The sequence below is a fragment of the Mobula hypostoma genome, chromosome 18 (assembly GCF_963921235.1).
Source record: "Mobula hypostoma chromosome 18, sMobHyp1.1, whole genome shotgun sequence".
Classification (NCBI taxonomy): Eukaryota; Metazoa; Chordata; class Chondrichthyes; order Myliobatiformes; family Myliobatidae; genus Mobula; species Mobula hypostoma.
Genome location: NC_086114.1, coordinates 5,472,922 through 5,489,974, shown reverse-complemented (window position 1 = coordinate 5,489,974; position 17,053 = coordinate 5,472,922). Strand labels below are relative to the sequence as shown.

Below are 17,053 nucleotides of genomic sequence, written 5' to 3'. Positions count from 1 at the left end.
TCTGATCAATCTGGTCCCCAGCATTCAAGCTTCACCTGTAAGAACACTTAGCGTTAAAATCAAGCCAACCTGTTCATGTACCTAGTATTAGGTTACCGAATTCAGCAAGGCTAAATGTGAACCTGTTAACCCACTTTTTTGTCACCAGGCTCTCTCTCCCCCTACCACTATTTGTGATATTTACCAGGAATGTTGTAAACAAAGGGCCAGAAGCACTGTTAAGAATGCTGACCACCCATCCCACCATCTCTTTGACCCCTGCCATCAGGAAGGAGGTACAGGACTAGGACTGCCAGACTGGGTAACAGCTTCTTCCCTCAGGCTATGAGACTAATGAATACTCTGCCACTACCGAGGGCCCATCACTAGGACAGAGAGCTATTTACTGTTTACCCGTGCTGTGCACTGCATGTATTTTGAATTACAGTACTGTATATTTTATTAACTTATGATAATATTTTGTTTTACATGCTGTGTTTAATGGGTGCACCATGTTCCAGAGGAACATTGTTTCATTTGGTTGTGTAATGGTCTTTGCCCCACTGACCCCCCCCCCCGTTGCCTAGGGTGAATAGCCATCGACCCCGCCAAACAGTGCAATTGCTTTGGTGCGAATAAAGTGTGAGTCGCCCAATGATCAGCCGCGACACAAATATGAAACAATATACAAAGTGCGAGTAAAGAATTATACTTTATGGCAAATTTTTGGTGACGGGTTAGTAGAAACAACTACAAGAAAAGGCGCCACATAAGTAACTTATCAGTCTTGTGCACATAATATTTTAATACGTTGGAGCTCACGCCTCTGATTTCATCCACAACGTCCTCCCGAGACTCCGGCCACCCTCTGAACCCCCGAGGTCCGGTGTCTGCCACCCGGGAACCGCTGTCCGTTCCTCACACGTCCGTCCTCACCGCTTGCCTCCCGAAAAAGCCCGCGCTCCTCAACTCAGCACACACATACAAGATAACAGAACACGACTTCCATTGGCTAACAAATGAATACAATTTCCAGTATCACACTGTATAATCCAAACATTGCAGTTACAGAGAACCCCTTGCTCAGCAGTTAACTTTACGAGAAGCCATTTTAATATAACACTTCAGAGAAGCCGTTTTGGTAATAAGCGATCAACAGTTAACAGTCCATCTAGTATTACTGCGAGCCCTACAGTTGTATCTATGTACAGTCAGATGACAATAAACTTGAACTTAAACTTGACTGTTCATGCTCATGGGAGATGCCTTGAGGTTTGTTTAATGGGAACGTCACAGGCTGTATATTGTTGGGTTGGGACACACCCTCCAGCTAACAAAATCAGCCCATGACATGTATCTTAATGTCTGACTCTAAGCTCTTTTGTAAAAACCTGTGCTTTGGGCAGCTGCTTGTTCTCTTTTAAAGATGACATACGGATTATATTTTATCATACAACGGAGAATCTCTCATTCTAAACTCTCTGAGAATGTGTTTTCTAATCTACCCTTCAACAGGAGGTTCTGTGGGCAAGAACGAGATTCCCGGATGGTATGTTGCCTCCCAGGTGCCAGGGTCTGGGATATCACTGATCAAGTCCTCTGCATACTTAAGTGGGAGGGTGAGCAGCCAGAAGTTGTGGTCCACGTAGGTACCAATGATATGCGTAGGACAAGTGACAAGGTTCTGCATAGGGAGTTAGGTGCTAAGTTAAAGGGCAAGACCTCCAAGGTTGTGATCTCAGGACTGCTACCCATGCCACGTGCTAGTGAGGCCAGAGCTAGGAAGATCATATAGTTTAATACTTGGCTGAGGAGTTGGTGTAGGAGAGAGAGCATAAGATTTTTGGATCTTTGGGCTCTCTTCCAGGGAAGATGGGACCTGTACAGAAGGGACGGTTTGTACCTGAGCTGGAGGGGAACCAATATCCTATCAGGAAGGTTTGTTAATGCTGCACAGTGGGGTTTAAACTCAAGTTACAGGGGGATGGGAACCTGAGTGCCAAAACAGTTAGTGGAGAGGTTATGGATACAGATGTTGGTAAGATCTCAGACAAAGTTAGGAATCAAAATGTTGAGTATGGTGTGACAAAATTGAAAAGGGTGAATACAGGCCTGAAGGTGGTGTAACTGAATGCACACAGTATAGGGAGTAAGGTAGATGAACTTGTAGCACAGTTACAGATTGGTAAGTACAATGTTGTAGGCATCACGAAATCATGGCTGAAAGATTATAGCTGGGAGCTTAATGTGCAAGGATACACATTGTATCAGAAGGACAGGCAGGAAGGCAGAAGAGGTGACATTGCTCTGTTGGTACAAAATTAAATCAAATCCTTAGAAAGAATTGACATAGGGTCAGAAGGTGTTGAATCATTGTGGATAGAGCGAAGGAACTACACGGTAAGAAGACCCTGTTGGGAGTTGTATACAGACCCAAACAGTAGTAAGGATGTGGCCTAAAAATTACAATGGGAGACAGAAAATGCATGCTGAAAGGGTAATGTTACAATAGTCATGGGGGACTTCAATATGCAGGTAGATTGGGAAAATCAGGTTGGTGCTAGATAACAGGAGGGGGAATTTCTAGTGTGCCTACGAGATGGCTTTTTCGAGCAGCTCATGGTCGAGCCCAATAGAGGATCAGTGGTTCTGTACTAGTGCTGTGCAATGAACCAGTTGATAGGAGAGCTTAACGTAAAAGAACCCTTAGGGGAGTGTGATCATAATATGATCAGACTCATCCTGAAGTTTGAGAAGGAGAAGCTCAAGTCAGATGTATCAGTATTACAATGGAGTAAAGTGAATTACAGAGGCGTGAGAGAAGAGTTGGCTAGAATCAATTGGAAAAGAACACTGGCAGGGATGATGGCAGAGCAGCAATGGCTGGAATTTCTGGAAGCAATTCGGAAGGCACAGGATATATACATCCCAAATAGGAAGAAGTACTCAAAAGGAAAAATGACACTTGTGGCTGTGCACAACTACATATCAATTAAATAAAACCACACACGTGGCAGATGGCGTTAACTGGTATATTCACATTACAGCGAGAGAGAGAGAGAGAAAATGTGCATGCACAGACAACAGATCAATCAATACATAGTACTAAGGGGTATTGCTCTAAAAGAAATAGATCCATACATTACACTTCCTCTCCCTTTAGATTAATGCAACTTAAAACTGTAATGTACAAAACATTCAATTTCATAAACCCATATTTCAAATAAACACGCTTTCACAATTACAATCCATAACTAACTTCACAGTTCTAAAGGTTCAGTCTTCTGGTTGGCGCTCTGTTTCTTTCAGGATAGTGTCTCTGGACCTGTGATGTGGCATCAAGTTTGGTAGGTGTCTTGTCTAAGGCAATGTTCTCGGTTTCCCATGTCACGTTGTGGTCAGTGACACGATCATCACCGAGGGGTAAGTCCGGTGACTGTAATGTGTCCGTCTTGTTGGATGCAAACGACTCAGCTGTGTCCTTCAGCTGAGCATCCAGTATCTGGTCCATATGATGTCTCCATGTCTGATCTCCAACATCCACTGTGTACATCAGTGGTACAGTTCTTGTTGCCATTCTGCTGGTCGTCCACTTGTCTTCTTGGTAATCACACGCAAGGACTTCCTGTCCAATCTCGAAGCTCCTTTGCTGCTTCACTTGGCAACTGGCTGAACTGTTGAACCGTTTATTCTACAGTTCCCTCCATAGATCTGGTTTCAGGAGTCTATGCGAGATTTCAGATCTCTGTTCATGAAAAGCATTGCAGGTGTTTCATTTGTCCTTGCGTGAACAGAGTTCCGATATACAAAAAGGAATTTCCCCACCTTGTGCTGCAGAGAAATGTCTTCTTTGTCCATCGCTTTAATGAACTTCTTAAAGGTTTGGATAAACCTTTCAGCTAACCCATTCGTTGCTGGGTGGTGAGGAGCTGACTTGAAATGTCTGATGCCATTTTTCTTCATGAACAGTCTGAATTCTTCTGACATGTATTGTGGTCTGTTGTCACTTACAATTGTTCTGGTGAAGATAGACCTCATCGCGGAGACAGTCTTTGCTGAGGTGTTTGACTTCATTGGTATGACCTCCGCCCACTTTAAGTGAGCAGCCACAGCAATCAGAAACATGGAGTCCATGAATGGCCCAGCAAACTCAATATGCACTTTTTGCCGTGGTGACAACGGCCAATCCCACGAGTGTAATGGTGCCTGTGGGGGTGCATCTTCAACTTTTTAGCATCCTGAACAGCTTTTGGCCAAGTCTTCAATCTGTTTATCTATTACCGGCCACCACACGTAGCTCCAAGCGAGCGGGTTCATCTTGACTGTACCCAGGTGTCCTTCATGCAGATTCTCTAGCACTCTGGTGCATAGTTTAGAGGGACCCACAACATAAGATCCACACATGAACATTCTTTGACACACCAACAGTTGGTCTTGTCTTACTGAGAACTCTGGAAACATAGGGTTACCAAGAGCTGGCCATCCTTGCATGGTGATTTCATAGACTTTTGACAATATCAGGTTGTTCCTTGTTTCCCCTTGTATTTCAGAATCTGTTACCAGGAACTGGTCCACCAATGCAGTGTTGAGCACTTCTCCTGGGTCACAGTATGAAGACTTCTTTTTCTTCAGTTGCCAATAGTGGAAGCCGTGACAAGCCATCAGCATTGCTCTGTTGTTTGTTAACCTTGAACTCTATGTCATGAGTGGTCTTGGAATAGTACCCAACATTATAGCAGTCTTCATTGTAATTCCCTTCCTGGGACTGAAAATGGACACAAGAGGCTGGTGGTCTGTCTCTAGTGTAAACTTTTGTCTGTTGAGGTAGTGGTGGAACTTCTTTATTCCCCATACAAACTAAAGGCTCCTCGGTCAATATGTGCATAGTTGCATCCTGTGCTCATCAGTGATCTTGAAACAAATGCAATCCTGTGTTCAGATCCACCTTTCATAGTGTGTGACAAAACAGCTCCAATGCCATAAGGGGATGCATCACACGCCAGTCTGATGGGCAGGGACTGGTCATAATGGGTGAGCAGTTCATCTGATGTTAACTAGTCTCTTTGTTTCCTTAGATCGTCTTTCACATCTTTCTAACCATTCCCACTTTCCTCCTGTTTGTAACAGTGCATTCAATGATTACAGCACTGTAGCAATGTTTGGGAGAAACCAGTGGTACTAGTTTACAAGGCCCAAGTATAACTTGAGTTGTGACACATTTTCTTGTTTAGGTGCCTGCAGCCCTGCTTCAATCTTCTGGTGAATTATGTAAGCCATGCTTGTCAATGACATGTCCACAATATGGGATTTCATTCTTGGAAAAACTCACTTTTCTGTCCCTGTGTGCAGACCATACTCACTCAGCCTGCTTAGCACCTTACCAAGGTTCTGGAGGTGCCCTTTATCATTGTTGCCAGTCACACAATGATGTCATCAAGATAACATTGTGTTCCTGGGATATCTTGGAACACTTGGCCCATTGCTCTTTGCCAAACTGCTGGAGCTGATGGGATGCCAAAGATGAGACGATTATACTGGAACAGTCCTTTGTGAGTGTTGATTGTGATGAACTTCCTGCTTAACTCCTCGATCTCCATTTGCAGATAGGCTTGTGACAAGTCAATCTTTGAAAACCTCTCCCAGCCTGCCAAAGATGCAAAAATGTCTTCTATTCGTGGCAGGGGATACTGCACAGTACACAGCACTGGACTGATGCTCACGTTGAAATCCCCACATACGCAAATGACTCCAGCCTTCCGGTTCTTGATCACTGGGACAATGGACGGGCCAGTCACTCCACTCAACCTTGGAGAGAATTCCAGATGCCTCCAAGTTCTGAAGTTCAGCATTCTCTTTAGGATGTAGTGCGCAAGGCACTGGACATTCTTTATGGAAACTTGGTGTTGCTGTTTCATCCAGTTCAATTCTGGCCTTCACGTCTTTGAGTTTACCAATCCCCTTCTCAAACACTTCCTCATTAGCATCAAGTCTCTGGTTAGTGCTACCATCTGGGCTGCCGTGGTGTTGATACCACACTGAGAGCTTTGATTGAATGCCAGTCCAGTTAGATTTTTCTCAACCATTCATATCTGAAAAGTGCTGGCCCTCCACTTTTCAATACAAAAGCTCTAATTGTTGTGTTTGGCCTCCATGTCACACTTACGTTCAGTATGCCTTTGGGAGACACTTTTTTGCCTGTGTATGTCTTTAACATCACTGAGGTCTTCTCTAATGTTATCTTAGAAAACAGTCTGTTGTAGTCAGCCTCTGGAATTATGGACAAAGCTGACCCTGTATCCAGCTCCATTTTCACCTTTATACTGGACACATCTGTTGTAACCCAGATGAGTTTGTGATCTGTTTCAGTTATACTATGCAGTTGTAGGCATGACAGTTCACATTTGTCACACTCTGTGTTGTCTGATTCTGTTTTCCATTCAGTAACTTTATGCATTTGCTTAGCTTAGTGTTTGAGACTTTTCACTCGGTTGTGCTTTTTGTCTGCATGCACACTCTATGTGACCTTGTCTGTGGCACATTCTGCAGACTTTTTCTTTAAGCCAGCAGTCATTTGCATCTTGGAAGGACTTGCATCATCAATACATTTTTGCACTATTCAGGGACAATTTGTGCATTTCACATTCTAACCTCCTGCTGTAAGGTGTTGTACTTTCTCCCCACGGCTGCATGAATTTCCTCCACATGGTAATGTTGAGACTTTATAAAGCACTGGTGAGGCCTCACTTGGAGCATTGATAGTAAGTTTTGGCCACTTGTCTTACGAAGGAAGTGCTGAAACTGGAGAGGGTTTCAAGGCGGGGGGGTCACAAAATAATTCCAGGGTCGAATGGTTTTTCATATGAAGAGAGTTTGATGATTCTGGGCCTGTATTCACTGGAATTCGGAATGATGGGCATCGTTATTGAAACCTATCAAATGGTGAAAGGCCTTAATCGAGTGGACGTGGAGAGGATGTTTCCTATGGTGGGAGAGTCTAAGACTAGAGGACACAGCCTCCGAATAGAGGGGTGTCCTTTTAGTACAGAGATGAGGAATTTCTTTAGCCAGAGAATGGTGAATCTGTGGAGGCCAAGTCTTTATTGATATTTAAGGCAGAGGTTGATTGACTCTTGATTAGTCGAGGCATGAAGGGATTCGGGGTGAAGGCAGGAGATTGAGGCTGAGAGGGAAATAGGATCAGCCATGATGGAAAGGCGAAGCAGATGCAATGGGCCAAGTGGTCTGATTATTCTCCTATATACCAGTTGAGATGATCTAAACATAATTTAAACCATGATCTTTGGAAAATGCCAACAGGAGACTCTGATCTTTTTATTATTGTTGGAGTATTGTGAGCAGTTATCTGTGAAAGGATGTGTTGGCATTAGAAAGGATCCAGAGGAGGTTCATGAGAACGATCTATCTTAGTCTTGCTTTATATTGTTACTGATATATATATATATATTTGAACTAATTCTCCTCTTGATTGTATTTATGCTTTTTCTTTAAATCAATAAAAAGATTAATAAAGAAAGAAAGAGAATGATCGCGGGGTTAACGAAGGGTTAACATATAAGGAGCATTTGGTGGCTCTAGGCCCTGTACTCATGGAGTTTGCAAGAATGGGGGGGGGGGAGGGGGGAGCTCATTGAAACCAATCAAATATTGAAAGGTCTGGATAGAGTGGGCAGGATGCTTCATATAGTGAAGGAGTTTAGGACCAGAGGGTACAGTCTCAGAATAGAAGGGCGTGGAGGAACAGAGATGAGGAGGAATTTGTTTAGCCAACGGTGGTGAATCTGTGGAATTCTTTGCCACAGAATGCTGCGGAGGTCAAGCCATTGGGTATATTTAAATCAGAGGTTGAGCGGTTCTTGCTTAGTCAGGGTGTCAGAGGTTACAGGGAGAAGCTAGGAGAATGGGGTTGAGAGGGGGACATTAAATCAGCCATGATGGAATGATGGAGCAGACTTGATGGGCCATTCTCTTGTGGCGCAGCTGGGAGAGGCGCTGCCTCACAGCATAGGAGAGGTTCAAGTTCAATCCCGACCATGGGTGCTGTCTTTGTGGAGTTTGTACGCTCACCCTGTGACAGTGTGGGTCCCTGCTCTCCGGGTACTCTGCTTCCCTCTCACATCCCAATGTCATGCAGGTTGGTGATTTAACTCAAAAATCCAAAGTAAATTTATTATTACGGTATCTATATGTCACAAAATACTTCCTCAAGATTCATTTTCTTGCAGGCATTCACAGTAGAACAAAGAAATACAGTACTGTACAAAATTCTGAGGCACGTATATATAGCTCGTGTGCCCAAACTCTTGCACTGTATTGTAATCATTGTATGTATTGCACTGTATGTGTAGCTGGTGTGCCCAAGGATCATTGTATGCATTGCACTGTACTGCTGCCACAGAGAAAATGACATGTGAGTGATGATAAACCTGATTCGAACATGGAGTTTCTATTGTGGACTGAGAGTGGGAAGGGGCCAGGGAGAGGGGAATCATAGTTGGGAAAAGGGGAAGGGAGAGGAGAGAGCAGAAAGCACCAGAGAGACATTCTGTAATGATCAATAAACCCATTGTTTGGAATCAAATGATCTTGCCTGGTGTCTCAGGGCTGGGTGTGTCTGCACCTGCACCACCCCATGCCCCAGCATTCCTCCTCTGCCACCTGTCTCACACCCCTCCCGTGACACTCCACCCTCGCCATTCCCAACGTCCTTTCCTCCTGCCAGGTTTACAAACACTTGCTCTCTGCTCCACATTGACGAATACAGTACTGTGCAAAAGTCTTAGATACATATGTTGTTGTTGTTGTTGTTCGTCCATGGTACGTCGATGAGGACCTCGACACCATTATTGATGGTGTCGAGACTAGCGCGTGATTTGGGTTTAAGTGAGGGAGAGTTGCACAGCGTCAGCCTCACTCTCTCTTCCCAATTCCCATCTGGGTCCAGTGGCAAGGCAGAGTCGAGACGGCTGGAGATGGGACTAGGCGCAGTGGATGACCAGGACGGCTTCTGTGTCTTGTCCTGCTCTACACGTTCCACGACGCTTGCAGAGACCGCCTTCTTGACCGTTGGACCTTCCATTGGTCTCGTCCGCTCAATCAGCCGGAGTCTGTCTTCAAATACTGGGATAGACAACTCCCTATCTCACCGAGGGTTTGAGATCTGTCGGCTATGTACAAGTATGTACATATGTACAAATAAATAAACGAATAACACTGAGAACATGAGTTGTAGAGACTTGAAAGTAAGCCTATATTCCGTGGAATCAGCTCAGAGTTGAGGTGAATGAAATTCTCCACACTGGTCCAGGAGCCTGATGGTTGATGGGCTGTCAGATTTCCGAATGGACAATGAACCTGTGTACACTACCTCACTGTTTTAATTTTGCTCTCCTTTTTGCACTACTCATTTAATTCAATGTATATAGCTTTCTGTAATTAGTGTGTTTGTTATTACGTATTGCACTGTTGCAGAATAATACATTTGACGATATTAAATGGGATTCTGATTGTGAACCTCATAGTGTGGGACCCCAGGCTCTTGTACCTCTTTCCTGTATCCTGTAAACTTCCCCACGTTTGGGTGGGAGAGGTACAATCTGGGGGATGGTTGATGGGAATGTAGGGAAAATTATAAAATCACTTCAAATCCCCCTTCCCCTACCCACTTACCCTACCCATCACCTGGCCTCACCTATCACCTGCCATCTTGTACTCCTTCTCCTCCACCCACTCACCCACCCAACCCCTCGCCGGACTTCACCTATCACCTCCTTACCCTCTCCCTTGGGGTGTGGGAGGAAACCTAAGCAGCTGGGGGAAACTGTCACGGAGCAGGCAGACTCCACACAGACAGCACTGAACCTGCGTCTTTCCACCTGTGAGGCGGCAGCACTGCCAGCTGGCACCCCAGGTGCAGATGCTTTATCCTGTAAAATACAAATTTCTCCTGTTTCTTAAAGTCTGCCTGAAATGCAACATCATGTAATATTTTTTGGGAATCTTGAGTATAAAACAATGTTATGTTCCTTTCAGGAAAATCTGTGATCCGGGTCTTACCTCCTTTGAACCTGAAGCACTTGGAAATCTCGTGGAAGGGATGGATTTCCACAAGTTTTATTTTGAGAATTGTAAGTACGCAATTTCCTTTTGAAATGCAAATATATAACGGTGACTTTCTTCCAGACCTGAAGAAGTCCATTGATTTCTTGAATTAGTATTTACTTGATCATTGGTGGGTGGGTCAAAGGTTACAGGGAGAAGGCAGGAAAATGAGGTTGGGAGGGAAAATAAATCAGCCATGGTGGAAGTAGAAGAGCAATGGGCCAAATGGCCTATTAGACTCCTACATCTTATGGTGTAATAGGTCCAGAGTCCAGCGCTGTCCATCTCACTGCATCAAATAATCAACTTGTGGGCAAATAGAGAAATGTCAAAAAGGTTTATTCTTAACAAAAAGATTTGAGGTTAGTCCATGGATTGAAGTTATACAGAGCAGAACAGGGAACAAACAGAGGAACAGGGCTTTTCAGCCCTCAGTATCATGTTGTCAAATGAAACTAATACTCTTTGCTGTACCTGGTCCATGTCCAATGTTCCCTCTAATTTTTAGTTACAACACTACAGTGTTCAGCAGAGGCTGAGAGCAGATCTGATCGGGGTTTCAAAGTGCAAAGTTCAAAGTAAGTTTATTGTCCAAGTACATATACATCACCATACACTGCCCTGAGGTTCACTCTCTTGCAAACTTTCACAGTAAATACAAGGAAACACAACAAGATCGTGAAAAACCACACACAGGACGGACCAAAAACAACATGCAAAAGACAACAAACTGAGCAAATACAAAAAGAAAAACAGACAAACAAAATAGTAATAAGTAAATAAGCAATAAATATGGAGAACCTGAGATGAAGAGTCCCTGAAGGTGAGTCTGTAGGTTGTGGGAACAGTTCAGTGATGGGGCGAGTGAATTTGAGTGGGGCAGGTTATCCCCTTGGTTCAATAGCGAAATGGTTGAGGGGTAATAACGTGGTGGTGTGAGTCCTGAGGCTCCTGTACCTTCTTCCTGCTGGCTCCAGTGAGTAGAGAGCACGACCTCAATGGTGGGGGTCCTGATGATGGATGCTGCTTTCCTGCAACAACACTTAGTGTAGATGTGCTCACTAGTCTATACGATTATGGGAAGCACAGACTGTTTCACTTTCCCAGGGTTGAAATGTCTAATACCTGAGGACGTGCAAGGGGGTCAATTCAAAGGCAATGTGCAAGTTTTTTTACACAGGAATTGGTGGAGGAAGATATAACAGGAGTGTTCAGGAGGCTCCGAGATAGACACGTGAATGTGCAAAGAATGGAGGGATATGGGCATTGTGTTGACAGAAGGGATTCGTTCAGTTATGTATTTAAATACTAGTTTAATTAATTTGGCATGTATTTGTAGCCTGAAGGGCCTGTTCCTGTGCTATACTGCTCTGAATTCTAGTACTTGTCTGCTTTGTGTCTGAATAGATATATGAAAACTTTTCCAGGTCTTCGAGTTGCCAGAATGCTGGAGGAACTCAGCAGGTCAGGCAGCATCTACAGAGGGGAATAAACAGTCGACTGGCCTCTTGAGATCCCCCAGCATTTTGTGTGTGTTGCTCAAGATTTCCAGCATCTGCAGAATCTCGTGTTCAGGTTTTCAATTTCCACACTTTTCCGCTCCCTCAGTGTTGTCGAAGAACAGTAAGCCGATCCACACTACAATTCTCAACCCCCACGTTCATCTAATCGGAGAGGACGCAGCGTGCATTGCCTACATCCGCCTAACGCAGTACATCGACGGCCAGGGCAGGCCAAGGACCACACAGTCGGAGGAGACCAGGGTCTGGCACCGTCGCGAGGGCAGGTGGCAGAACATACACTTCCATTGCTCAGGAGCCCTCGCAGCTCCACTCCAGTGAACACCCTGTGCAGGTAGGAGGGCCACAGCTTCACCCCCCTCATCCTCAGCAGCAGGGACGCAACAGGGGCAGCACGATAGTGTTGCAGTTAGCTCCAGCGACCCAGGTTCTATTCCCGCCGCTGTCTGTGATGAATCCGTGACCGCCGGGTGCTCCGGTTTCCTGCCACATTCCGAAGACAGGCTGGCAGGTAAACTGGTTACTGGGGTGAAACCAGGCAGCGAAGGCTCACTGGACCAGAAGGGCCTGCTACCGTGCAGTATCTCTAAATAAAACCGAGAGAAGAGACTTGGGCATGCCAAAAGAATTAGAAATGAAAGGAGAGACTGTCTTGGTTTGGGTTATTTATTTTGGAACAGGAGGCTTTCCTACTCTTTCCAAAACATTCCTGCAGAAAGTTCTTGCCTGTCTGACCTCTCCCTATAACTCAGTGCCTCACGCCTGGGCAGCATCCTTGTAAATATTTTCTGCACTCGTTCCAGTTTAATCACAGCTTTCCTGTCGCAGTGTCATTAAAACTGAACACAATACTCCAAGTGTGGCCTCACCAGCCTCTTGTACAACTGCACCCTGACCTCCCGACCTCTATACGCAATGCCCTGACTGATGATGGTAAACATAGCAGATACCACCTTTACCTCCCTGTCTGCCTGTACCTCCATTTTCAGGGACCATGTACCTGAATTCAAAGCTCCCTCTGTTCTCCATTACCCAAGGCCATGGGCATTTACTGTGAAAGTCTTACTTTGATTCTGTCCAAGATTCTGAGAGTCCTAGAGCAACTTTCTGTTAGTAGAGGGATAGGAGCTGGAATGGCAAATCCTGGATTTTGGTCACGCAGTGTATCACAGGATGATGGATGATGGAACTGGTGAAGGGGGATGGTGTGGGCGGTGGTTGGAATCGCTGAGTCCGAAGGCAGAGGCCCCAGTGTTGAAGCCCCTGGGTCAGTTTGACCGGAGGTCAAAGGCCAGATGTCTGCAAGCCCAGGGCCAAGGACTGGATGTTGAAAGCCCAAGTCCGTGAATTTGAGATTTCAGAGCCAAGGACTGGAGGTCTGGAGGCAGCCTATCCTGGGGCTGGAGCTCTGTCTGTGTGTGTGGGTGGGTGGGGAAAGGGCTTGTTTTGTTTTGTTCCTGATGTTGTTCTGATGAGCACGGTGGGCATGTTATGTTCGCACTGGAATGTATGGCCAGCTGCCCCCAGCACATCCATGGCTGTTAACGCAGTCAATGTATTTCACTGTATGTTTTGACGTACACGTGATAAATAAATCTTTATCTGAATTCTGAATGCAGAGTGAAAACCCTTGTCCTTTTATTTCAGCTTGGAGATGCTGGAGCGGACTTCTCGTCTAAACAGTGGATTGAAGCCAATCACTGTCATGGTGAATTCTTGAAGACCAACAGCGCCATGCGCCAGTCTGCATGTGTATGATGCTGTGGTGGCTGACTATTTGTTGTTTCCATGGACCCATCGTGTTTGTTTCTGCTGTATGGGAGATGTACAGATAAAAATGGCTGCTGTATATGTTCCTGATAACTCTAGTCTGATAGCAGAGGTTCAACCGAAATAGAGTCTGAACCCATTACTTGCCAAAGTATGGAGATCCGTCCTTTAAACTTAAACTAGAAACTAAAAAAATCATTAAAAAATTAACAGGTTGCAGTAGTGCTCAGATTTTAAAAAAACAAGTATGCCATTCTTGTCAAGATTTAATCGAGATGACATTAACTGTGGATGGTTAATTGTCAGTCTGAGAGTAATGTTGTTACAGTAAGCTCAGTTGAAGAGTGTGTAAAGGAGGGTGCCTCTACTCCTTCTGTCAGTGAGAGGTGAGGCATAAACTGCTGACCCACTAACCTACTTGGAGGTTGATGAGCAACATATGTTGAAGCTCAAAAGGCCAAGGCTATGACCTCGCTGCTCTGCAAAACTGTCTGAGACACACAAAAAAAATACTTCTAGGTGATCGCATTTTTAATCTTCTCTCTCTCCTGCCGATCTATTGCAAAGTGAAGCTGTGATCTCATTTATTGAAATGGACCACACGTAATAAAGTATTCCTTTCTCATCTGTTCACATTTCTTCCAGTGTTTTTCTGCAGCAAGGTTAATATGAATGTATAATATTGAAGTTTTTTGTCGTGCCTAAGTGCAGTAATATTATCTTTGGTTTTACACAAAAAAATTGCATCCACAGGTTTGCAGTATGTTGTAATCTAGTTACTGATCACAGCTTTTTTAAACTGTCTGGTGGTTATACTCTGCCTTGTGTCTTTGAGGTATGGTGTAGGTGTATATAGCCAGATAACCTTATTTTAATGAGAGTACAAGATCAAACATGAGACGCGCGGTGTTGGCCTTTCTCAACATCGCTGTGCTGCTGAGAGGAAAACTCGTCACCCTTGGATAAAATGGTCACGACGTTTAAAACATATATGCAGTTTTACAGAGGTTGTGCATGTGTTGTTGTCGGTCAATATTTTCACTGTACGTGTTTACTTGACAAAAAAATAATGATGTACCTAGTTCTGCATCTTTAACAATCTTGCACAGTCTTGGACAGTATGTACCACATAATTTAAGCCTAAGCTTGATATGATAAATTCCTGTTTAAAAATAAATTAATTAATTGCATTGTTACTGTATCTTATGGGGCTAATATCTTATAGTTTTAATTGAGGCAATCGATGCAGAATTTTGCATGATATATATTACAAGAAAAATACCCAGTGTTTGTTTGTTATGAATGTTGGTAGATCTTCATAGCTTTGTTACTATAGGACTTGATCTTAAAAAAAGTATTTAATAAAATGAATACAAACTATTGCATCTTGTTTTAACTGCAGCATTTTGTGGATTGGCTACCCTTAAGCCTGTGTGAATTTGTCGTTAAAGAGCATTCTCAAAATGCGATATTCAGTGTTTTCAGTTATTTCATTTAATGAGTCACAAAATATGTGAAACTGGATGTTAAACTTCTCTTGACCTAAACCATCTCCCAGTCTGTATCTGGGTTAGTTCTTGTTTAATCAGAACTCAAAAGGCAAACACGCCCAAAACTTCTCCATTCTTAGCCAACCAGGCCTCCCCCACCCCCAGCCAGTCTTCACGTCATACCCAAACTATTCTCATGGAGAATTGATAGCACAGAAGGTGGCTGTTCATTCCATTGTGTCCATACTTTGCTCTGCTTCAAACTGCCCGTTGGTCAGTTCCCTTGCTCAGAACTGTACGGGGTTATCCTCACACAGCATATCTTCGTCAACGTTTAGAGGAAATCGTGAAGGAGGAACAGTCTTTATTCAGATGTGAGTCTGGTTGAAGTCCTTTACACAGACAAAGGTAAAGTTTAGACTTTTCATTGGTTCTGGGTCAGAACTCAAAAGCAAACATGCCCAAAACTCCTCCATTCCAAGCCACCCTACCCCACCACCGGCCCTCCCATCATACACGTCAATGATGCAGAAGGCCATTCAGCCCATTGTGTCATGCCAGTCAAAAAGAGCAGTCTCACCAAGTTTCACCCATTTTGAGACTCGATGCTTTCAGTTACCTTTTTTCAATGTAACCTGTTTCTGTGTGTCTAGCACTTTTAAAGAAAAAAAATAAACACACACTCTGTGTACCTATGTGAGTCTGTTTTCTGTCTCACCCCAGTGCCTGTCTGTCCCACCAACTGAGCAGCAGCCTGTAATCCCTGAAGTGGGCTGGTCACACTAGTGTGGAGTTCTTGCAGAACACTCAGTATTTAATTCAGCAATTAAACTCCTTGCTCCAAGAGTTTTAACATCACCAACAATGGACAGGAGTGCAAGCACAAACATTCATAGTCATAGTCATACTTTATTGACCCCGAGGGAAATTGGTTCAATCAGTAGACCATGTATATTAAACAGACAGATCCCTGAGAAAATATTTATTTATTTTTATTTAGAAATACAGCGCAGACCAGACCCTTCCGGCCCAATGATCCGATTAACCCATCTATTTAACACTTGTTTAATCACAGGAGAAATTACAATGTCCAATTAACCCCCTAATACATATCTCTTTGGACTGTGGGAGGAAACCAGAGCACCCAGAGAAAACGCACATGATTCCTGGGAAGAATGTACAAATTCCTACAGATGGTGTTGGAATTGAACTCTGAGTTCTGGAATGCCCGGGCTGTAATATTGATCCCTACAGATGGTGTTGATTTGAACTCTGAACGCTGGAATGCCCGGGCAGTAATATCGATTGTACAGATGGTGTCGGGATTAAACTCTGAACGCTGAAACACCCGGGCTGTCACGTCGCTGTGCTGACCAGTACATTACTGTTATCAGCCCAGCTCGGATTATAGTGACAGACGGACAAGGCTGAGAAAATAAACCTTACTATGGACCCAAATGGATATTTGACTCAGCCGGAATTGTTTGAACTGCCGGATTTAGTGCTTCCTTGTGCACTGGTTGTACTTCACAGAGTCACTTAAGTGGTGATCTGTAACCAGGGAAACTCCTCACAGTATTGTTTACAGCTACCAAGAAGGCAGGAACATGGAAGCAGATGTGTTAAGGGCAGAGGATAGGCTGTTCCTCCCTTGGGCCTGTTCTACCATTCTTTACGAACCTAGGTGATCTTTCACTTCACCTTCTCCCCATGTCCCTTGATTCCTTTAACATAAAGAAATATGCTCAAGGAGCACTTTATTAGGTACCCCCGGCAACTAATAAAGTGGCCACTGAGTGTATGTTCATGGTCTTCTGCTGCTGTAGCCCTTCCATTTCAAGGTTCGATGTGTTGTGCATTCAGAGATGCTCTTCTGCACACCACTGTTGTACCACCTGGTTATCTGAGTTACTGTCACCTTCCTGTCAGCTTGAACCGGTCCGGCCATTCTCCTCTGACCTCTGTCATTAACAAGGCATGTTTACACCCACAGAACTACTGCTCGCTGGATATATTTTTGTTTTTTGCACCATTCTCTGTAAACTCTAGAAAATGTGCATGAAACTCCCAGGAGATCAGCAGCTTCTGAGATCCTCTAACCACCCCATCTGGCACCAACAATGATTCCACAGTTAAAGTCACTTAGATCACATTTCTTGCTCATTCTGATGTTCA

The 17,053-nt window shown here is 44.2% G+C and overlaps 1 protein-coding gene across 3 annotated transcripts in view; it reads left to right on the top strand.

The window, feature by feature from the left end:
* camk2g2 (calcium/calmodulin-dependent protein kinase (CaM kinase) II gamma 2) overlaps window positions 1–15,560 on the top strand; it is a 492,136-nt gene extending 476,576 nt beyond the window's left edge. For all 3 annotated transcript variants that reach the window (XM_063070378.1, XM_063070379.1, XM_063070380.1), the window contains 3 exons: window positions 10,030–10,124; window positions 11,707–11,952; window positions 13,266–15,560. In XM_063070378.1, coding sequence (XP_062926448.1) covers window positions 10,030–10,124; window positions 11,707–11,939 — 328 coding nt within the window. In that variant the 3' untranslated portion in view covers window positions 11,940–11,952; window positions 13,266–15,560. The remainder of the gene's footprint in view (window positions 1–10,029; window positions 10,125–11,706; window positions 11,953–13,265) is intronic.
* Window positions 15,561–17,053: the final 1,493 nt, after the last annotated feature.